The sequence below is a fragment of the Carcharodon carcharias genome, chromosome 20, assembly GCF_017639515.1.
Source record: "Carcharodon carcharias isolate sCarCar2 chromosome 20, sCarCar2.pri, whole genome shotgun sequence".
NCBI classification, from domain to species: Eukaryota; Metazoa; Chordata; class Chondrichthyes; order Lamniformes; family Lamnidae; genus Carcharodon; species Carcharodon carcharias.
The window spans coordinates 32,513,340-32,535,217 of record NC_054486.1 but is presented as its reverse complement, the minus strand read 5'-3'; the positions used below and the strand labels follow the sequence as shown (position 1 = coordinate 32,535,217).

The following is a 21,878-nucleotide window of genomic DNA, read 5'->3' as shown; positions in this document are numbered from 1 at the left end:
TCAGGGTCTGGGTGTGTGGTCAGTGTTTGATCAGTGTCTGTCATTGTGTGCGATCAGGGTCTGGGTGTGTGGTCAGTGTTTGATCAGGGTCTGTGTCTGTTATCACTGTGTGTGATCGGGGTCTGGGTGTGTGGTTACTGTGTGTGATCAGGGTCTGTGTCTGTGGTCACTCTGTGCGTTCGGGGTCTGTGTGTGTGGTCACTGTGTGCGATTGGGGTCTGGGTGTGTGGTTACTGTGTGTGACCAGGGTCTGTGTCTGTGGTCACTCTGTGCGTTCGGGGTCTGGGTGTGTGGTCACTGTGTGCGATCGGGGTCTGGGTGTGTGGTTACTGTGTGCGATCAGGGTCTGGGTGTGTGGTCAGTGTTTGATCAGGTCTGTCATTGTGTGTGATCAGGGTCTGGGTGTGTGATCACTGTGTGTGATCAGGGTCTGGGTGTGTGGTCAGTGTTTGATCAGGGTCTGTGTCTGTGGTCACTGTGTGCAATCGGGGTCTGGGTGTGTAGTTACTGTGTGCGATCAGGGTCTGTGTCTGTGGTCACTGTGTGTGATCGGGGTCTGGGTGTGTGATTACTGTGTGAAATCAGGGTCTGGGTGTGTGGTCACTGTGTGCGATCAGGGTCTGGGTGTGTGCTTACTGTGCGCGATCAGGGTCTGGGTGTGTGGTCACTGTGTGCAATCAGGGTCTGGGTGTGTGGTCAGTGTTTGTTCAGGGTCTGTGTCTGTGGTCAACGTGTGTTATCAGTGTCTGTGTGTGTGGTCACTCTGTGTGATCAGGTTTGTGGGTGTGGTCACTCTTTGCGATCAGGGTTTGTGCGTGGTCCGTGTGTGTATGATCAGCATCTGTGCAGGTGGTCAGTGTGAGTGATCAGGGTCCATGTGTGATCAGAATCTGTGCATCTAGTCACTGTATGAGGTCACGATCACTGCGCAAGTTCAGAGTCTGTGTCTGTGGTCAATGTGTGTGATCAGGGTCAGTGGGTGCCTCATCAGTGTCTGTGTGTGTGGTCAGTGTTTGATCAGGGTGTGTGTCTGTGGTCAGCGTGTGTTATCAGTATCCCTGTGTGTGTGGTCACTCTTTGTGATCAGGGTCTGTGTGTGGTCCCTGTGTGTGTATGATCAGCATCTGTGCATGTGGTCAGTGTGAATGATCAGGGTCCGTGTGTGCGTCATCAGTGTCTGTGTGTGTGGCCACTCTGTGTGCAATCAGGGTCTGAGAGTGCGGTCACTGTGTGTGATCAAGGTGTGTGTGTGTGTGTGTGTGTGTGTGTGTGTGTGTGTGTGTGTGTGTGTGTGTGTGTGTGTGTGTGTGGTGACTCTGTGTAAGTGGTCCCTGTGCAAGATCAGGGTCCAGGCGCACAGTCTCTGCGTGAGATCAAGGTACAGGCACACGGTCGCTATGAAAGATCTGGGTCCAGGCGCACGGTCTCTGTGTGAGATCAGGGTCCAGGCGCACAGTCTCTATGTGAGATCAGGGTCCAGGCGCATGGTCTCTGTGCGAGATCAGGGTCCAGGCGCACGGTCTCTGTGCAAGATCAGGGTCCAGGCGCAATGCCTCTGTGCGAGATCAGGGTCCAGGCGCACGGTCTCTGTGCGAGATCAGGGTCCAGGCGCACGCTCTCTGTGCGAGATCAGGGTCCAGGCGCACGGACTCTGTGCGAGATCAGGGTCCAGGTGCACGGTCTCTGTGAGAGATCAGGGTCCAGGCGCACGGTCTCTGTGTGAGATCAGGGTCCAGGCGCAGGGTCTCTGTGCGAGATCAGGGTCCAGGCACACAGTCTCTGTGCGAGATCAGGGTCAAGGCGCACGGTCTCTGTGTGAGATCAAGGTCCAGGCGCACGGTCTCCGTGTGAGATCAGGGTCCAGGCGCACGGTCTCTGTGTGAGATCAGGGTCCAGGCGCATGGTCTCTGTGCGAGATCAGGGTCCAGGCGCACAGTCGCTATGAAAGATCAGGGTCCAGGCGCACGGTCTCTGTGCGAAATCAGGGTCCAGGCGCACGGTCTCTGCGTGAGATCAAGGTCCAGGAGAGCGGTCTCTGTGCGAGATCAGGGTCCAGGCGCACGGTCTCTGTGCGAGATCAGGGTCCAGGCGCATGGTCTCTGTGCGAGATCAGGGTCCAGGCGCACGGTCTCTGCGTGAGATCAAGGTCCAGGCGCACAGTCGCTATGAAAGATCAGGGTCCAGGCGCAGGGTCTCTGTGCGAGATCAGGGTCCAGGCGCATGGTCTCTGTGTGAGATCAGGGTCCAGGTGCACGGTCTCTGTGCGAGATCAGGGTCCAGGCGCACGGTCTCTGTTCGAGATCAGGGTCCAGGCGCACGGTGTTTGTGCGAGATCAGGGTCCAGGCGCACGGTCTCTGTGCGAGATCAGGGTCCAGGCGCACGGTCTCTGTGCGGGATCAGGGTCCAGGCGCACGGTCTCTGTGCGAGATCAGGGTCCAGGCGCACGGTCTCTGTGTGAGATCAAGGTCCAGGCACACAGTCGCTATGAAAGATCAGGGTCCAGGCGCACAGTCTCTGTGCGAGATCAGGGTCCAGGCGCACGGTCTCTGTGTGAGATCAAGGTCCAGGCGCACGGTCTCTGTGCGAAATCAGGGTCCAGGCGCACGGTCTCTGTGTGAGATCAGGGTCCAGGCGCAATGCCTCTGTGCGAGATCAGGGTCCAGGCGCACGGTCTCTGTGCGAGATCAGGGTCCAGGCGCACGGTCTCTGTGCGAGCTCAGGGTCCAGGCGCACGATCTCTGTGCGAGATCAGCGTCCAGGCGCACGGTCTCTGTGCGAGATCAGGGTCCAGGCGCATGGTCTCTGTGCGAGATCAGGGTCCAGCGCATGGTCTCAGTGCGAGATCAGGGTCCAGGCACACGGTCTCTGTGAGAGATCAGGGTAAGGCGCACGGTCTCTGTGCGGGATCAGGGTCCAGGCGCACAGTCGCTGTTCGAGATCAGGGTCCAGGCGCACGGTCTCTGTGCGAAATCAGGGTCCAGGCGCACGGTCTCTGTGCAAGATCAGGGTCCAGGCACACGGTCTCTGTGCGAGATCAGGGTCCAGGCGCAGGGTCTCTGTGTGAGATCAAGGTCCAGGCGCACGGTCTCTGTGTGAGATCAGGGTCCAGGCGCACGGTCTCTGTGCGAGATCAGGGTCCAGGCGCACGGTCTCTGTGCGAGATCAGGGTCCAGGCGCACAGTCGCTATGAAAGATCAGGGTCCAGGCGCACGGTGTCTGTGCGAGATCAGGGTCCAGGTGCATGGTCTCTGTGCGAGACCAGGGTCCAGGCGCACAGTCTCTGTGCGAGATCAGGGTCCAGGCGCACGGTCTCTGTGTGAGATCAAGGTCCAGGCGCACGGTCGCTATGAAAGATCTGGGTCCAGGCGCACGGTCTCTGTGTGAGATCAGGGTCCAGGCGCACAGTCTCTATGTGAGATCAGGGTCCAGGCGCATGGTCTCTGTGCGAGATCAGGGTCCAGGCGCACGGTCTCTGTGCAAGATCAGGGTCCAGGCGCAATGCCTCTGTGCGAGATCAGGGTCCAGGCGCACGGTCTCTGTGCGAGATCAGGGTCCAGGCGCACGCTCTCTGTGCGAGATCAGGGTCCAGGCGCACGGACTCTGTGCGAGATCAGGGTCCAGGTGCACGGTCTCTGTGAGAGATCAGGGTCCAGGCGCACGGTCTCTGTGTGAGATCAGGGTCCAGGCGCAGGGTCTCTGTGCGAGATCAGGGTCCAGGCACACGGTCTCTGTGCGAGATCAGGGTCCAGGCGCACGGTCTCTGTGTGAGATCAAGGTCCAGGCGCACGGTCTCCGTGTGAGATCAGGGTCCAGGCGCACGGTCTCTGTGTGAGATCAGGGTCCAGGCGCATGGTCTCTGTGCGAGATCAGGGTCCAGGCGCACAGTCGCTATGAAAGATCAGGGTCCAGGCGCACGGTCTCTGTGCGAAATCAGGGTCCAGGCGCACGGTCTCTGCGTGAGATCAAGGTCCAGGAGAGCGGTCTCTGTGCGAGATCAGGGTCCAGGCGCACGGTCTCTGTGCGAGATCAGGGTCCAGGCGCATGGTCTCTGTGCGAGATCAGGGTCCAGGCGCACGGTCTCTGCGTGAGATCAAGGTCCAGGCGCACAGTCGCTATGAAAGATCAGGGTCCAGGCGCAGGGTCTCTGTGCGAGATCAGGGTCCAGGCGCATGGTCTCTGTGTGAGATCAGGGTCCAGGTGCACGGTCTCTGTGCGAGATCAGGGTCCAGGCGCACGGTCTCTGTTCGAGATCAGGGTCCAGGCGCACGGTGTTTGTGCGAGATCAGGGTCCAGGCGCACGGTCTCTGTGCGAGATCAGGGTCCAGGCGCACGGTCTCTGTGCGGGATCAGGGTCCAGGCGCACGGTCTCTGTGCGAGATCAGGGTCCAGGCGCACGGTCTCTGTGTGAGATCAAGGTCCAGGCACACAGTCGCTATGAAAGATCAGGGTCCAGGCGCACAGTCTCTGTGCGAGATCAGGGTCCAGGCGCACGGTCTCTGTGTGAGATCAAGGTCCAGGCGCACGGTCTCTGTGCGAAATCAGGGTCCAGGCGCACGGTCTCTGTGTGAGATCAGGGTCCAGGCGCAATGCCTCTGTGCGAGATCAGGGTCCAGGCGCACGGTCTCTGTGCGAGATCAGGGTCCAGGCGCACGGTCTCTGTGCGAGATCAGGGTCCAGGCGCACGATCTCTGTGCGAGATCAGCGTCCAGGCGCACGGTCTCTGTGCGAGATCAGGGTCCAGGCGCATGGTCTCTGTGCGAGATCAGGGTCCAGCGCATGGTCTCAGTGCGAGATCAGGGTCCAGGCACACGGTCTCTGTGAGAGATCAGGGTAAGGCGCACGGTCTCTGTGCGGGATCAGGGTCCAGGCGCACAGTCGCTGTTCGAGATCAGGGTCCAGGCGCACGGTCTCTGTGCGAAATCAGGGTCCAGGCGCACGGTCTCTGTGCAAGATCAGGGTCCAGGCACACGGTCTCTGTGCGAGATCAGGGTCCAGGCGCAGGGTCTCTGTGTGAGATCAAGGTCCAGGCGCACGGTCTCTGTGTGAGATCAGGGTCCAGGCGCACGGTCTCTGTGCGAGATCAGGGTCCAGGCGCACGGTCTCTGTGCGAGATCAGGGTCCAGGCGCACAGTCGCTATGAAAGATCAGGGTCCAGGCGCACGGTGTCTGTGCGAGATCAGGGTCCAGGTGCATGGTCTCTGTGCGAGACCAGGGTCCAGGCGCACAGTCTCTGTGCGAGATCAGGGTCCAGGCGCACGGTCTCTGTGTGAGATCAAGGTCCAGGCGCACAGTCGCTATTAAAGATCAGGCTCCAGGCGCACGGTCTCTGTGCGAAATCAGGGTCCAGGCGCACAGTCTCTGTGTGAGATCAAGGTCCAGGCGCACGGTCTCTGTGCGAGATCAGGGTCCAGGCGCACGGTCTGTGTGTGAGATCAGGGTCCAGGCGCATGCTCTCTGTGCGAGATCAGGGTCCAGGCGCACGGTCTCTGTGCGAGATCAGGGTCCAGGTGCACAGTCTCTGTGCGAGATCAGGGTCCAGGCGCACGGTCTCTGTGCGAGATCAGGGTCCAGGCACACGGTCTCTGTGCGAGATCAGGGTCCAGGCGCAATGCCTCTGTGCGAGATCAGGGTCCAGGCACACGGTCTCTGTGCGAGATCAGGGTCCAGGCGCACGGTCTCTGTGCGAGATCAGGGTCCAGGCGCACGGTCTCTGTGCGGGATCAGGGTCCAGGCGCACGGTCTCTGTGCGGGATCAGGGTCCAGGCGCACGGTCTCTGTGCGAGATCAGGGTCCAGGCGCACGGTCTCTGTGTGAGATCAAGGTCCAGGCACACAGTCGCTATGAAAGATCAGGGTCCAGGCGCACGGTCTCTGTGTGAGATCAAGGTCCAGGAGCACGGTCTCTGTGCGAGATCAGGGTCCAGGCGCACGGTCTCTGTGCGAGATCAGGGTCCAGGCGCATGGTCTCTGTGCGAGATCAGGGTCCAGGCGCACGGTCTCTGCGTGAGATCAAGGTCCAGGCGCACAGTCGCTATGAAAGATCAGGGTCCAGGCGCAGGGTCTCTGTGCGAGATCAGGGTCCAGGCGCATGGTCTCTGTGTGAGATCAGGGTCCAGGTGCACGGTCTCTGTGCGAGATCAGGGTCCAGGCGCACGGTCTCTGTTCGAGATCAGGGTCCAGGGGCACGGTGTCTGTGCGAGATCAGGGTCCAGGCGCACGGTCTCTGTGCGAGATCAGGGTCCAGGCGCACGGTCTCTGTTCGAGATCAGGGTCCAGGCGCACGGTCTCTGTGCGAGATCAGGGTCCAGGTGCACGGTCTCTGTGTGAGATCAAGGTCCAGGCGCACAGTCGCTATGAAAGATCAGGGTCCAGGCGCACGGTCTCTGTGCGAAATCAGGGTCCAGGCGCATGGTCTCTGTGTGAGATCAAGGTCCAGGCGCACGGTCTCTGTGCGAGATCAGGGTCCAGGCGCACGGTCTCTGTGTGAGATCAGGGTCCAGGCGCACGGTCTCTGTGCGAGATCAAGGTCCAGGCGCACGGTCTCTGTGCGAGATCAGGGTCCAGGCGCACGGTCTCTGTGCGAGATCAGGGTCCAGGCGCATGGTCTCTGTGCGAGATCAGGGTCCAGGCGCACGGTCTCTGCGTGAGATCAAGGTCCAGGCGCACAGTCGCTATGAAAGATCAGGGTCCAGGCGCAGGGTCTCTGTGCGAGATCAGGGTCCAGGCGCATGGTCTCTGTGTGAGATCAGGGTCCAGGTGCACGGTCTCTGTGCGAGATCAGGGTCCAGGCGCACGGTCTCTGTTCGAGATCAGGGTCCAGGGGCACGGTGTCTGTGCGAGATCAGGGTCCAGGCGCACGGTCTCTGTGCGAGATCAGGGTCCAGGCGCACGGTCTCTGTGCGGGATCAGGGTCCAGGCGCACGGTCTCTGTGCGAGATCAGGGTCCAGGTGCACGGTCTCTGTGTGAGATCAAGGTCCAGGCGCACAGTCGCTATGAAAGATCAGGGTCCAGGCGCACGGTCTCTGTGCGAAATCAGGGTCCAGGCGCATGGTCTCTGTGTGAGATCAAGGTCCAGGCGCACGGTCTCTGTGCGAGATCAGGGTCCAGGCGCACGGTCTCTGTGTGAGATCAGGGTCCAGGCGCACGGTCTCTGTGCGAGATCAAGGTCCAGGCGCACGGTCTCTGTGCGAGATCAGGGTCCAGGCGCAATGCCTCTGTGCAAGATCAGGGTCCAGGCGCACGCTCTCTGTGCGAGATCAGGGTCCAGGCGCACGGTCTCTGTGAGAGATCGGGGTCCAGGCGCACGGTCTCTGTGTGAGATCAAGGTCCAGGCGCACGGTATCTGTGTGAGATCAGGGTCCAGGTGCACGGTCTCTGTGTGAGATCAGGGTCCAGGCTCACGGTCTCTGTGCGAGATCAGGGTCCAGGCGCATGCTCTCTGTGCGAGATCAGGGTCCAGGCGCACGGTCTCTGTGCGAGATCAGGGTCCAGGTGCACAGTCTCTGTGCGAGACCAGGGTCCAGGCGCACAGTCTCTGTGCGAGATCAGGGTCCAGGCGCACGGTCTCTGTGTGAGATCAAGGTCCAGGCGCACAGTCGCTATGAAAGATCAGGGTCCAGGCGCACGGTCTCTGTGCGAGATCAGGGTCCAGGCGCATGGTCTCTGTGTGAGATCAAGGTCCAGGCGCACGGTCTCTGTGCGAGATCAGGGTCCAGGCGCACGGTCTCTGTGTGAGATCAGGGTCCAGGCGCACGGTCTCTGTGCGAGATCAAGGTCCAGGCGCACGGTCTCTGTGCGAGATCAGGGTCCAGGCGCAATGCCTCTGTGCGAGATCAGGGTCCAGGCGCACGCTCTCTGTGCGAGATCAGGGTCCAGGCGCACGGTCTCTGTGAGAGATCGGGGTCCAGGCGCACGGTCTCTGTGCGAGATCAGGGTCCAGGTGCACAGTCTCTGTGCGAGACCAGGGTCCAGGCGCACGGTCTCTGTGCGAGATCAGGGTCCAGGCGCATGGTCTCTGTGTGAGATCAAGGTCCAGGCGCACGGTCTCTGTGCGAGATCAGGGTCCAGGCGCACGGTCTCTGTGTGAGATCAGGGTCCAGGCGCACGGTCTCTGTGCGAGATCAAGGTCCAGGCGCACGGTCTCTGTGCGAGATCAGGGTCCAGGCGCAATGCCTCTGTGCAAGATCAGGGTCCAGGCGCACGCTCTCTGTGCGAGATCAGGGTCCAGGCGCACGGTCTCTGTGTGAGATCAAGGTCCAGGCACACGGTCTCTGTGTGAGATCAGGGTCCAGGTGCACAGTCTCTGTGTGAGATCAGGGTCCAGGCTCACGGTCTCTGTGCGAGATCAGGGTGCAGGCGCATGCTCTCTGTGCGAGATCAGCCTCCAGGCGCACGGTGTCTGTGCGAGATCAGGGTCCAGGTGCACAGTCTCTGTGCGAGACCAGGGTCCAGGCGCACAGTCTCTGTGCGAGATCAGGGTCCAGGCGCACGGTCTCTGTGTGAGATCAAGGTCCAGGAGCACGGTCTCTGTGCGAGATCAGGGTCCAGGTGCACAGTCACTATGAAAGATCAGGGTCCAGGCGCACGGTCTCTGTGCGAGATCAGGGTCCAGGCGCATGGTCTCTGTGTGAGATCAGGGTCCAGGCGCACGGTCTCTGTGCGAGATCAAGGTCCAGGCGCACGGTCTCTGTGCGAGATCAGGGTCCAGGCGCAATGCCTCTGTGCGAGATCAGGGTCCAGGCGCACGCTCTCTGTGCGAGATCAGGGTCCAGGCGCACGGTCTCTGTGAGAGATCGGGGTCCAGGCGCACGGTCTCTGTGCGAGATCAGGGTCCAGGTGCACAGTCTCTGTGCGAGACCAGGGTCCAGGCGCACAGTCTCTGTGCGAGATCAGGGTCCAGGCGCACGGTCTCTGTGTGAGATCAAGGTCCAGGCGCACAGTCGCTATGAAAGATCAGGGTCCAGGCGCACGGTCTCTGTGCGAGATCAGGGTCCAGGCGCATGGTCTTTGTGTGAGATCAAGGTCCAGGCGCACGGTCTCTGTGCGAGATCAGGGTCCAGGCGCACGGTCTCTGTGTGAGATCAGGGTCCAGGCGCACGGTCTCTGTGCGAGATCAAGGTCCAGGCGCACGGTCTCTGTGCGAGATCAGGGTCCAGGCGCAATGCCTCTGTGCAAGATCAGGGTCCAGGCGCACGCTCTCTGTGCGAGATCAGGGTCCAGGCGCACGGTCTCTGTGTGAGATCAAGGTCCAGGCACACGGTCTCTGTGTGAGATCAGGGTCCAGGTGCACGGTCTCTGTGTGAGATCAGGGTCCAGGCTCACGGTCTCTGTGCGAGATCAGGGTGCAGGCGCATGCTCTCTGTGCGAGATCAGGGTCCAGGCGCACGGTGTCTGTGCGAGATCAGGGTCCAGGTGCACAGTCTCTGTGCGAGACCAGGGTCCAGGCGCACAGTCTCTGTGCGAGATCAGGGTCCAGGCGCACGGTCTCTGTGTGAGATCAAGGTCCAGGCGCACAGTCGCTATGAAAGATCAGGGTCCAGGCGCACGGTCTCTGTGCGAAATCAGGGTCCAGGCGCACGGTCTCTGTGCGAAATCAGGGTCCAGGCGCATGGTCTCTGTGTGAGATCAAGGTCCAGGCGCACGGTCTCTGTGCGAGATCAGGGTCCAGGCGCACGGTCTCTGTGTGAGATTAGGGTCCAGGCGCACGGTCTCTGTGTGAGATCAGGGTCCAGGCGCATGGTCTCTGTGCGAGATCAGGGTCCAGGCGCAATGCCTCTGTGCGAGATCAGGGTCCAGGCGCACGGTCTCTGTGCGAGATCAGGGTCCAGGCGCACGCTCTCTGTGCGAGATCAGGGTCCAGGCGCACGGGCTCTGTGAGAGATCGGGGTCCAGGCACACGGTCTCTGTGTGAGATCAAGGTCCAGGCGCACGGTCTCTGTGTGAGATCAGGGTCCAGGTGCACGGTCTCTGTGTGAGATCTGGGTCCAGGCTCATGGTCTCTGTGCGAGATCAGGGTCCAGGCGCACGGTCTCTGTGCGAGATCAGGGTCCAGGCGCACAGTCGCTATGAAAGATCAGGGTCCAGGCGCACGGTCTCTGTGAGAGATCAGGGTCCAAGCGCACGGTCTCTGTGCGAGATCAGGGTCCAGTTGCACGGTCTCTGTGCGAGATCAGGGTCCAGGTGCACGATGTCTGTGCGAGATCAGGATCTGTGTGCACAGTAACTCTGTGATCAGCGTGTCTACACTCGACCAGTGTGTTTTCTCCTTGCTGTGTTCCTTTTTAAATGCATTTATCTGCAATACCTCCCAGTTATAAGGAAAGCTTTGTAACAAACTCATTGCCTCCTGCTTGCTCCACAGATTTTGTCTGCCCCACTAGCTTAATCCAGATATTTCTAATTTTATTTCACTTGATTGAACTGGTCCTGAACCCAAACATTAGCGCTGCATAACTGCAAAGCAACTATAGTGACATCCTGACCAAAGAAGAATTTGATTTGTGAGTAGCTGGTAACTGTTTCTAGTTAATAGTTTACAAAGTAAAGGGAACCACAGCCCTGTGGAATGGGAATCCTGTGCCATGTGGGAAATCCTGGACACTTCTCCTGGCCTGGACGACCACATGTGCATGAAACGTTACCAGCTAGCGCAGCTTAGGGTCTGGGTTTCAAAGCTCGAGCGGTGGCTGGAGTCACTAAGGGGAATCTGTGAGGCTCAGAGCTGCATGGATGGCACACTTCCAGAGGTACTCACCCTGCAGCTTAACAATGCACAGGCAGAGAGGGTATGGGGGACATCTAGAAGAACAAGGAGGTCCAGGTAGGCAGGGCAGGGGTCCCATGAGTGCAACGTGCTCTCCAATTGATATTCAGTTCTGAATACTGGTGAGAGTGATGGGTCCTCTAGAGAGCGCAGCGAAGGTCAAGTCCACAGCGCCATAGCCCAGCTGCACAGGGCGGGGGGGGGGGGGGGGGGGGGGGGGGGGGGGGGGTATGTGTGCGTGTGGGCGGGTGAGCAAAGGAGACTGTAAAAGTAAGAGTGTTAGGGGATTCAGTAGTAAGGGGAACAGACAGAGTTTCTGCAGCCGCAGATGTGAATTGAGGATGGTATGTTACCTCTCTGGTGCCAAGTTCTGGTGTCAATGAGCAGCTACAGAATAGTCTGAGGGGGAGGGTGAACAGCCAGAGATCATGGTCTGTATCAGCACAAATGACATGGGCAGAAAGAGGGATGAGTCCTGAAGGTGGAGTTGATGGAGCTAGGAGAGAGATGAAAAAGCAGGACTTTAAAAGAGGTAACCTCTGAATTACTCCCAGTGCCACGTGCTTGTGAGTACAAGTATAGGAAGGTAGAGCTGATGAATAAGTTGCTGGAGAAATGGTGCAGGAGGGAGAACTTTAGATTCCCAAGGCTTCTGGGGGAGGTGGGGCCTGTACAAGCCAGACAGCTTGCACTTCAATGGGGCCGGGACCAATATCCTCACAGGGGTTTTGCTAGTACTGTTGGGAAGGTTTTAAACTAGCTCAGCAGGGGAGTCGGAAACTGACAGTAGATTCAGAAGGGAGAGAAAAAAAGTTGGAAATGGAAGACAGAAACTTAGTAACCGTGTTTGGAAGGCAGTGAAAACAAAAATTAGAAAAGACAACAAGGGAGTTTGGCAGTACTAAGTGATGTATATTTCAACGCAAGAGGCCTAGGGAATAAGGCAGATGAGATGAGAGCACAGATTAACACACAGGTGGCTATTACTGAGACATAGCTTGAAGGACAGAAATAGTAACTCAGCACTCCTGGTTACAGAATTTTCAGGCAACATGGAGAGGGATCTAAAGAAAAAAGGATGGGGATCGCAACATTGATTAAATAATTTATTACTGTGCAGAGGAATGAATGGTGGAAGGGATATCAGATGGGGCCATATGAGTTCAACTGAAGAATAGAAAAGGGGAAATCACATTATTGGGAATGACTACAAACCCCTAAATAGTCAGAGGGAGATAGAAGAACAAATATGTAAGTAAATCTCAGAGAAGTGCAAAAGCAATAGGGCAGTAACAGTGGGGAAGTTCAACGACTTGAACATTAATGAGATAGAATTAGCGAGAAAGGCACATAGAGCACAGAATTCTTAAAATGCATTCATGAGAACTTTTCTTTAACCAGTATGTAGCAAGCCCAAGAAGAGAGGGGAGTATTTCTGGACTTCACGTGAATTAAAGGAGAGGACAAAGAAAAAGAGAAGCTTATGACAGGTGCCGAGGCTCAATACTACAGAAAACCTAGGCAAGAATAAAAAGTATAAGACTGAAATTAAAAAGAAAGGACATGAACAAATATTGGCAAGTAAAATCAAGGAAAACCCAAAGATTGTTTTTATAAATACATAAAAAGCAAGAGGATAATGAAAGAAGGAATATGGCCTAGTTTGGTACTTTAAGGGTAACCTGTGTGTGGAGGCAGAGGATGTTGATATGGTTCTTAATGAGTACTTTGTGTCTGTTTTCACAAAAGAGAGATAAAATAGACATTGCAATCAGGGAGGTGTGAAATATTAGATGAAATTAACACAGAGAGAGGAAGTATTAAGGGATTTAACATCTTTGAAAGGGGATAAATTCCCAGGGCTAGACAAAATGTATCATATGCTGTTATGGGAAGCAAGAGAAGAAGTAACAGAGGCTCTGACCATCATTTTCCAATCCTTTCTGGCTTTCAGCGTGGTGCCAGAGGACTGGAGGACAGCTAATACTGTACTATTTAAAAAGGGAGAATGAGGTCAACTGAGTAATTACAGGTCAGTCAGCCTAACTTCAGTGGTGGGAAGGTTACTGGAAAAAAATTGAGGGATAACTTTTCATTTAGAAAGACACATTAATTAAATTTGTTAAGGGAAAGTCGTGTCTAATAGGATTGAATTTTATGAGGAGGTAACTAGGAGGGTCGATGAAGCTAGTGCATTTGATGTAGTTTATATGGATTTTAGCAAGACTTTTGATACGGTCCCACGTGGCAGACTGATCACAAAAGTAAAAGCCCATGGGATCCAAGTAAAGTGGCAAGTTGGATCCAAAATTGGCCAGAGGCAGGAAGCAAAGGGTAATGGTCAATGGGTGTTTCTCTGGCTGAAAGGCTGTTTCCAGTGGAATTCTGCAGGGTTCAGTTCTAGGTCCTTTATTTTTTGTAGTGTATATCAATGATTTGGACTTGAATGTAGGGAGGTGTGATTAAGAATTTTACAGATGGCAAAAGAAATTGACTGTGCAACTGATAATGAAGAAGACAAGTTCAGTGGGTGCAACAGTGGCAAATGAAGTTCAAACCAGAGAAGTTTGAGGGAATGCATTTGGGGGCAGCTAACAAGGTAAGAAATACACAATAAATGGCAGGATATTGAGAAATATAGAGGAAGAGAGGAGCCTGGGAGTACATGTCCACAGATCCCTGAAGGTGGCTAAGAAGGCATATGGGATTATCTTTATTAGCTGAGGCATAGAATGTCAAGAGCTGGGAGGTTATGTTGGAACTGTACAAAACACTAGTTAGGCCACAGCTGGAGTACTGCATGCAGGTCTGGTCACTGCACAGTTGGAAAGATATGGGTACAAAAATAATTGACATGAATGTTGCCTGGACTGGAGAATTTTCATTATGAGGAAAAATTGCATAGACTAGAATTGTTTTCTTTGGAACAGAGGAGACTGAGGGAGACTTAATTAAAGTGTATAATATTATGAGGGGTCTAGATAGGCTGGGTAGGAAGCCACTAATCCCCTTGGTTGAGGATCCATAACCGGAGGCATAGGTTTAGTGTAAGAATTAGGAGGTGTAGAGGGAATTCATGGAGAATTTTTTAGTTCAGAGGGTGGTGGGGATCTGGAAATCACTGCCTGAAAGGCTGGCAGCAGTATAAACTCTCATAACATTTAAAAACTGCTTGGATATGCACTTGAAGTCCCATAACCTACAAGGCTGTCAGACCAAGAGCTGGAAAATGGGAATAGGTTGGATGTCTACTTGTCGGCCAGCGTGGACACAATAGGCTGAATAGCCACTTTCCTTACTGTAATTTTCTATGATCCTATGATACTCACTTCTAAGATTCTGGACTAGCTGTGATTGCGAGTTTCCAGAGGAAGTCCACGCCATAGTCCTCACAAGCAACACTCCTACTGGAAAAACAACCGAGAGCCTCAGCATGGTCAGCATTTTCCTTAAAACTGAACCAAAGCACAGTGATTAGCTCCAACATCAACTACCACAACCTAGAAATACACACAAAATGCCCAGAATTGCATTCTCTCTCTACCTTTCTCAATCAATAGTGTACACCGGTTAGTGAGTGGGCAAGAAGGTGGCAGATTAAATATAATACGGGGGAAGTGTGAAATTATCCACTTTGGTAGAAAGAATGGAAAAGCAGAATATTTTTTAAAGGTGATTGACTGGTAAATGTTGGTATTTAGAAGCATCCAAATGTCTCCTTATATGAATCACAGGAAGTTAACATACAGAACGGTAAAGCAAATAATATGTTAGCCTTTGTTATAGGGTAATTGGAGTATGAGTAAGGAAGTCTTACTACAATTTTACAGGATTTTGGCAAGACCATACCTGCAGTACTGTCACAAAACAAAAACTAAAACAGAATTACCTGGAAAAACTCAGCAGGTCTGGCAGCATTGGCGGAGAAGAAAAGAGTTGATGTTTCTGTTGTTTTTGTTTTTGTTTTTGTTTTGGATTTCCAGCATCCACAGTTTTTTTGTTTTTATCCCTGCAGTACTGTGTACAGTTTTGGTCTCCTTACCTAAAGAAAGATATACTTACCTTACAGAGAGTGCAATGAAAGTTCACTAGATTGCTCTTTGGGATGAGAGCGTTGTTCTAAATGGAAAGGCTGAGTAAATTGGGTCTATATTCTCAAGAATTTAGAAAAATGAGAGGTGATCTCATTTAAACATACAAGATTGTGAAGGGACTTGACAGGGTAGGCACTAAGAGGTGTTTCTCTGGCAGGGGAACAGTCTCAGAATACAGGGTCAATCATTTAGGACTGAGATAAGAAATTTCTTCATTCTAGACTGTTGTAAATCTTTGGAATTCTCTACTCCAAAGGGTTGTGGATGCTACATTATTGAGTGAATTTAAGGTTGACATTAACAGATTTTTGATCTCCGAGGGAATCAAGCAAAATGGGGAGTGGGTGGGAAAGTGGAGTTAAGACGGAAGATCAACCATGATCATATTGAATGGCTGATCAGTTTACTCCTGTTATTTCTTATCTCAGTTTGTCTTTCTCTCCCTCTTTCAGTGCCTCTGTCTCACACTCACTTTCTCTTCCCGTCGCGCTGTTGATGACGCAATCACTCTGCGCAGCTGCTGCCCCGGATGGAGGAGGCGGAGCGACGCCGGTTTCACCGAGAGAGACGAACAGTGAGAAAAGCGGCGGGCCTGATCGGGAGGGAGGGAGAATTCCCCGCTCCCCAGTCACTCTGTCTGGCCGATCCACACGGAGTATTTCCCTGTGTGGAGTCTGGATAATTCCTTACTGTTGACTGACGCATTCTGAGTGTCTGTCCCACTGACTCTGACTGTCTCTGTCCCACTGACTCTGACTGTCTCTGTCCCACTGACCCTGACTGTCTCTGTCCCACTGACCCTGACTGTCTCTGTCCCACTGACTCTGACTGTCTCTGTCCCACTAACCCTGACTGTCTCTGTCCCACTGACCCTGACTGTCTCTGTCCCACTGATCCTGACTGTCTCTGTCCACTAACCCTGACTGTCTCTGTCCACTAACCCTGACTGTCTCTGTCCCACTAACCCTGACTGTCTCTGTCCACTAACCCTGACTGTCTCTGTCCCACTGACTCTGACTGTCTCTGTCCACTGACTCTGACTGTCTCTGTCCCACTGACTCTGACTATCTCTGTCCACTGACTCTGACTGTCTCTGTCCCACTGACTCTGACTGTCTCTGTCCACTGACTCTGACTGTCTCTGTCCCACTGACTCTGACTGTCTCTGTCCCACTGACTCTGACTGTCTCTGTCCCACTGATCCTGACTGTCTCTGTCCACTAACCCTGACTGTCTCTGTCCCACTGACCCTGACTGTCTCTGTCCACTGACTCTGACTGTCTGTCCCACTGACCCTGACTGTCTCTGTCCACTGACTCTGACTGTCTGTCCCACTGACCCTGACTGTCTCTGTCCCACTGACTCTGACTGTCTCTGTCCCACTAACCCTGACTGTCTCTGTCCCACTGACTCTGACTGTCTCTGTCCCACTGACCCTGACTGTCTCTGTCCCACTGACTCTGACTGTCTCTGTCCCACTGACCCTTACTGTCTCTGTCCCACTGACTCTGACTGTCTCTGTCCCACTAACCCTGACTGTCTCTGTCCCACTGACTCTGACTGTCTCTGTCCCACTAACCCTGACTGTCTCTGTCCACTGACTCTGACTGTCTCTGTCCCACTGACTCTGACTGTCTCTGTCCCACTGACTCTGACTGTCTCTGTCCCACTGACCCTGACTGTCTCTGTCCCACTAACCCTGACTGTCTCTGTCCACTGACTCTGACTGTCTCTGTCCTACTAATTCTGACTGTCTCTGTCCCATAAGCCCTGACTGTCTCTGTCCACTGACTCTGACTGTCTCTGTCCTACTAACTCTGACTGTCTCTGTCCCACTGACTCTGACTGTCTTTGTCCCACTGACCCTGACTGTCTTTGTCCCACTGACTCTGACTGTCTCTGTCCCACTGACTCTGACTGTCTCTGTCCACTGACTCTGACTGTCTTTGTCCACTGACCCTGACTGTCTTTGTCCACTGACCCTGACTGTCTTTGTCCATTGACCCTGACTGTCTTTGTCCCACTGACCCTGACTGTCTCTGTCCACTGACCCTGACTGTCTCTGTCCCACTGACCCTGACTGTCTCTGTCCCACTGACCCTGACTGTCTTTGTCCCACTGACCCTGACTGTCTTTGTCCCACTGACCCTGACTGTCTTTGTCCCACTGACTCTGACTGTCTTTGTCCCACTGACTCTGACTGTCTTTGTCCCACTGACTCTGACTGTCTCTGTCTGACTGCCTCTGTCCAACTGACCCTGACTGCCTCCGTCTTACTATCTCTGACTTTGTCCGACTGATTGATTGTCTCTGTCTGATTGCCTCTCTCTGACGCAGCCTGCCTCTGTCCGACTGACGCAGCCTGCCTCTGTCCGACTGACACAGCCTGCCTCTGTCCGACTGACGCAGCCTGCCTCTGTCCGACTGACGCAGCCTGCCTCTGTCCGACTGACGCAGCCTGCCTCTGTCCGACTGACGCAGCCTGCCTCTGTCCGACTGACGCTGTCTGCTTCTGTCCGACTGATGCTCTCTGATTGCCTGTCCCACTGAAGCAATCTGTCTCTGTCTGACCCTGTCTGGCTGCCTGTCTGACTGACTCTCACTGTCCATCTGATTGGCTCTGTCTGAGAGTGCAGGTAATGGATACAGGTGACATTGTGTCTGGCGATGAGCTATGGGAGCGGATTTGTTCTGGACTAGCAGCTCAGACAAGGGACGGGAATGAAACCAAGTCCCCAGTTGAAAGCTGCCAGCTGGACTCTTTCTCAGAAATATTCAACCCAACTCCTGCAAAGGTGCCGGACATGGACTCGGTCAGCAGCAACAAGGATCAGGCGAGTGTCAATCCTTGGACTCCCATGGCAGATTCGCAGCAATATTTAGCAGCATTGGGTGAGTGTGCGATTTAAAACTTTCTATTTCAAGTCACTGTGTTCTCTGCCAACAGTCTTGTCAGTGTGCTGATCAATGGGACTCAGGGGCAGAGTACAGTGGTCAGTCTAGCCACTGATTCTCACCACGGGCAACTTGCTATGTACCCTGGTCTATCCCAATCAGGCAGATATCCAAAACACAATAGTCACTGACCGACCCAATACTGGCACACGGACGCACATCCTCACCAACAGCCTATGTGCTGTCCTGGACTGTGTTTAGTTGGTGTAGCCTGTGTATGGTCCTGCACTGTTGTTTAGGTGATGCAGTGTGCATATTGTCTTGGACTGTGTATATATGCAGACTGCACCAGCTATTGTCCTGGACTGTGTCATTACTGGTGCAGTCTGCATACTGTCCTAGACTGTGTGTTTTGCTTGTGCAGTCTGTGTATTGTCCTGGACCGTGTGTGCAGCTGGTGCAGTCTGTGTGCTGACCTGGACTGTGTTTCTCGTTGGTGCAGTCTGCGTTCTGTCCTGGATTGTGTGTTCAGCTGGTGCAGTCTGCATACTGTCCTGGACTGAGTTTTTCGCTGGTGCAGTCTGCGTACTATCCTGGACTGTGTTTAGTTGTTGCAGTCCGTGTGTTGCCTTGGACTGTGTATACATAGACTGTCCCGGCTATGGTCCTGGACTGTGTGTTTTGCTGGTGCAGTCTGTGTCCTGTCCTGGACTGTGTTTTTTGCTGGTGCAGTCTGTGTCCTGTCCTGGACTGTGTTTTTTGCTGGTGCAGTCTGTGTACTGTCCTGGACTATGTTTTTTGCTGGTGCAGTCTGTGTACTGTCCTGGATTATGTGTTTATCTGCTGCAGTCTGTATATTGTCCTGAACTATGTGTTTAGCTGGTGCAGTCTGTGTACTGTCCTGGACTGTATGTGTCTTTCTAACAGAAAATCGCCTGCGAAAATTGAAGGGTCTAAATGAGGAACCAAGTTCAAAAGAGATGTTACTCAGCCTGTCGCAGACAAAGAAGGAATGTTGGGATCGTTTCCTACACGAACAGTACGGGTCTGACGTGTACAGCAATGGATACGAAATGGACCAGAGGTAATGTGTGGTCTGTAGTATGCTCGGGCTTATATCTGGTCTCTAAAAGCAGACACATCAAATTCCCTTCACAAACACTGATGAGAATGTGTTCACCTGCTAGATCTGTCTTTCCCATGACAGGGTGTTGAAACAGGTGACAGGAGTTGAGATGGTGCTGTTACCTGCCCCACTTCCTGTCAGTGACTCACTGACATTAAGAAAGCACCAATGCTCCTAGATCCTTGGGCCCATGTGGGACAAAAGCCCAGAGAGTTTCTATATATCACGGGATTTAGGATGGCCAACTACTGGGTACAGTGGGCTGTTGGATCCCAGCCTCACCCTGGTCCATGCCATGATCCAAGTCACACATTCCAATATATACCCCACACACAGACAGACCTGCTCAACAACATACATTTATCAAGCTTCTTTAGCGTAGTATAACTCCCAAGGCACTCTACAGGAGCATTGTCAAACTTAATTTGACACCAAACACTTAAATAACATTAGCACAGATGACCAAAATCTTGGGCAAAAAGGTAGGGTTTAAAGAATGTCATAAAGGAGGAGAGAGAGGTTCAGGAAGAGAACCCAGAGTTTAGGGCCCAGGCAGAAGGCGCTAATGTTGAAGCAATTAAAATTGGATGTTCAATAGGCCAGAGTAAGGGTTGTGGGGCTGGAGGAGATTACAGAGTTGGGAAGGGCAAAACTGTGGAATCATTTAAATCTGCGAAGCTGCTTAACTTGAAGTCAGTCTGGGACAACAAGCACAAGGGTGGTAGGTGAATGAGACTTGGTGCAAATTAGGATCTGGGCAACAAGTTTTGGATGACCTCGAGTTTACAGTGGGAGGCTGGCTAAGGGGGTGTTGGGATAGTCGTATCTCAAGGTAAAGGCACGAATCAGGGTTTCATCAAATGAACTGAGGCAAGGGTGGAGTCAGGCGATGTTAGGGAGTTTGAAATAGGCGGTTTTAGTGAGAATGTGATGGGAAGTTCATCTCGGGGTCAAATATAGCACCAAGATTGTGAACAAACTGGTTTAGCCACATACCAATACATACAAATGCAGAGGGGACATGTTGGAGACGGTGACATAGTGGTAGTTTCATGGGGCTAGTAATTCAGAGACCCAGACTATTGGTCTGGGAACATGGGTTCAGATCCCACCATGGCAGCTGGTGGAATTTGAATTGGATTAATAAACCTGTTATATAAAGCTAGTCATGAAACCATCATCGATTGTCATAAAAAAAACATCTGGTTCATTAATTTCCTTTAGAGAAGGTAATCTGCCATCTCTTAACTGTTCTGGCTGATTCCAGACCCACAGTCTTGTGGGTGACTCTTAACTGCTTTCTAAGTCACTCAGTTCATGGGCAGTTAGGGGTCAGCAATAAATGCTGGCCTTGCCAGTGATGCCCACATCCAATGAAAGAATAAATTTTTAAAAATATACACACAAATGCATATATTTCAATATACATACAGATTTGGATATATATTCTAGATCTTCCATTTTGGATATATATGCACACACTCATATGTAAACACACACACATGGATATAAATGCACACACTCAGATATATATGCAAGTATGCACAAATACAGATGTACTTGAGTGGTTTTAAAGCAGTGTGGGCACAGGACTGGGACATGTCACTGTGAGTACTGGACCTCCAGAATTAGCTCTGGTCAATCCGGCCCTTTTAACTCAGAGATGGAAGATGTGGAATTGATATTGTTCTGTTAGACGGTTCAAATTTTTTTGTGTTTCCATTCGGTATTGAAAGGTTCTCGGTCTGTATCACTCTGCACGTTTACAAAGTCCTGCCTGTGTTCAGTCCACACTGTAACTATCTCCTTTATTTATCCAGTGCCATTGACCATTTCAAGCGGTGGCTTCAGCCAGAGAGAGTTCCAGTCAGTGCAGAGGAAGTTCAGTATCTGATCAACCTTGAGGGTCAACCTGCCAGCCAAGAAGAGCTGGAGAGCGAGAGCTGCTCGGCCTGTGAGCAGTGACAACCTAAGCTGCCGTGCCCTCCCTAATGTCCTTCCAAAGCTCCCAGCTGGTCATGCAGAGGCCAGAACCAGGCTGAGCACCTCCCATCACCCGAACACTGAACTATCAAGCCACTTAATGTGACATTTGGTGCCAGCTGGAAGCGTGAATAATGAACCTCAGTGATCTCAACAGCTGAATATAGTACTTCAATGTTGTCTTGTGTGTATTTTAAAATGGTGACACCCCAGGAATTTTCTGAGGACCTCTTCCACTCTATTGTAAGTAGTGGCGATCACTTTGACCTGTGCAAATCCGGCATTCCAGTTGGTAGAGCTGGAGGGGCCCAGAGGACATTCCTGACAAGGAAGGTCAGCTCAGTATTCCTTAAGCTGATGATCTGCGTACCCTTCAGTTCAGTAATGGACCTGTACCATCGAGAATGCTGCTCTTTGTCAAGAAGTTTGCACTCAAGGACATCCCATCATGTGTTTCACCAATCACAGCATTTATTCAACAGCACACACACTCTCTGTTCCTCAGCAACAGTGTCTAAACTGGCAGGTTCTAAACAGAGGTTGACAGTCACACTTCAGCCTATCAAAACTCTCATCTGCCTGTGCATGTCTATCTCAGATTAAAGAACGAATTAAAACTCTGCTGAAGTTTCAAACCTGCTTGCCTTTCTTTATTGTTTCTTTTGTTAGTGATCTCAGCAACCTTGTCTTGTCCCCACAATGGTGACCCTTCACACTGGACCAGGCTTCACTTTTCCTGCAAAGCTCTCAGCCCAGTCCACACGTCGGGAACTTAGGCAAGCCACAGGGAAGTGGGAGTGGGAACTGCTATTTGCAGTTTTTTTACACTGAGAGGCTGCTGACCTTTAATCCTTCATTCTGTAAATATGGCTCTATAATCATTTATCATCCCCCGCATAACTCAGTCACAGCCTGTCTTCTCCCTCCCACCCCCCCAAACAAATGCCACTTTTAGTACTCAGAAGGGCAAATCCTCCCCAGAGAGAGGCTTAGGGTGATTGTCGTGCTCCTACCTCTG

The 21,878-nt window shown here is 53.0% G+C and overlaps 2 protein-coding genes across 5 annotated transcripts in view; one reads left to right on the top strand and one right to left on the bottom strand.

Moving 5' to 3' along the window:
• pcmtl (l-isoaspartyl protein carboxyl methyltransferase, like) overlaps positions 1-15,507 on the bottom strand; it is a 30,748-nt gene extending 15,241 nt beyond the window's left edge. The window contains exons 1-2 of one of the 4 annotated variants that reach the window (XM_041215323.1): positions 15,330-15,507; positions 14,093-14,218 (exon numbers count right to left, since the gene is read on the bottom strand). In XM_041215323.1, the coding sequence (XP_041071257.1) occupies positions 14,093-14,207 (115 nt within the window). In that variant the 5' untranslated portion in view covers positions 14,208-14,218; positions 15,330-15,507. The other 3 variants (XM_041215322.1, XM_041215320.1, XM_041215321.1) reach the window with 3 other exon arrangements.
• A 919-nt stretch (positions 15,508-16,426) lies between these two features.
• On the top strand, positions 16,427-21,495 carry ccdc32 (coiled-coil domain containing 32). The gene is made up of 3 exons (XM_041213853.1): positions 16,427-17,748; positions 18,679-18,835; positions 20,698-21,495. The coding sequence occupies exons 1-3, from the start codon at positions 17,496-17,498 to the stop codon at positions 20,840-20,842; spliced, it is 555 nt and encodes a 184-aa protein (XP_041069787.1). The 5' UTR covers positions 16,427-17,495; the 3' UTR covers positions 20,843-21,495.
• Positions 21,496-21,878: the final 383 nt, after the last annotated feature.

Coding starts and splice junctions, on each gene's coding strand:
- ccdc32 (XM_041213853.1), top strand. CDS start 17,496: ATGGATACAGGTGACATTGTGTCTGGCGATGAGCTATGGGAGCGGATT. Junction 17,749..18,678: donor GCAATATTTAGCAGCATTGG/GTGAGTGTGCGA, acceptor TCTTTCTAACAG/AAAATCGCCTGCGAAAATTG. Junction 18,836..20,697: donor GGATACGAAATGGACCAGAG/GTAATGTGTGGT, acceptor TTATTTATCCAG/TGCCATTGACCATTTCAAGC.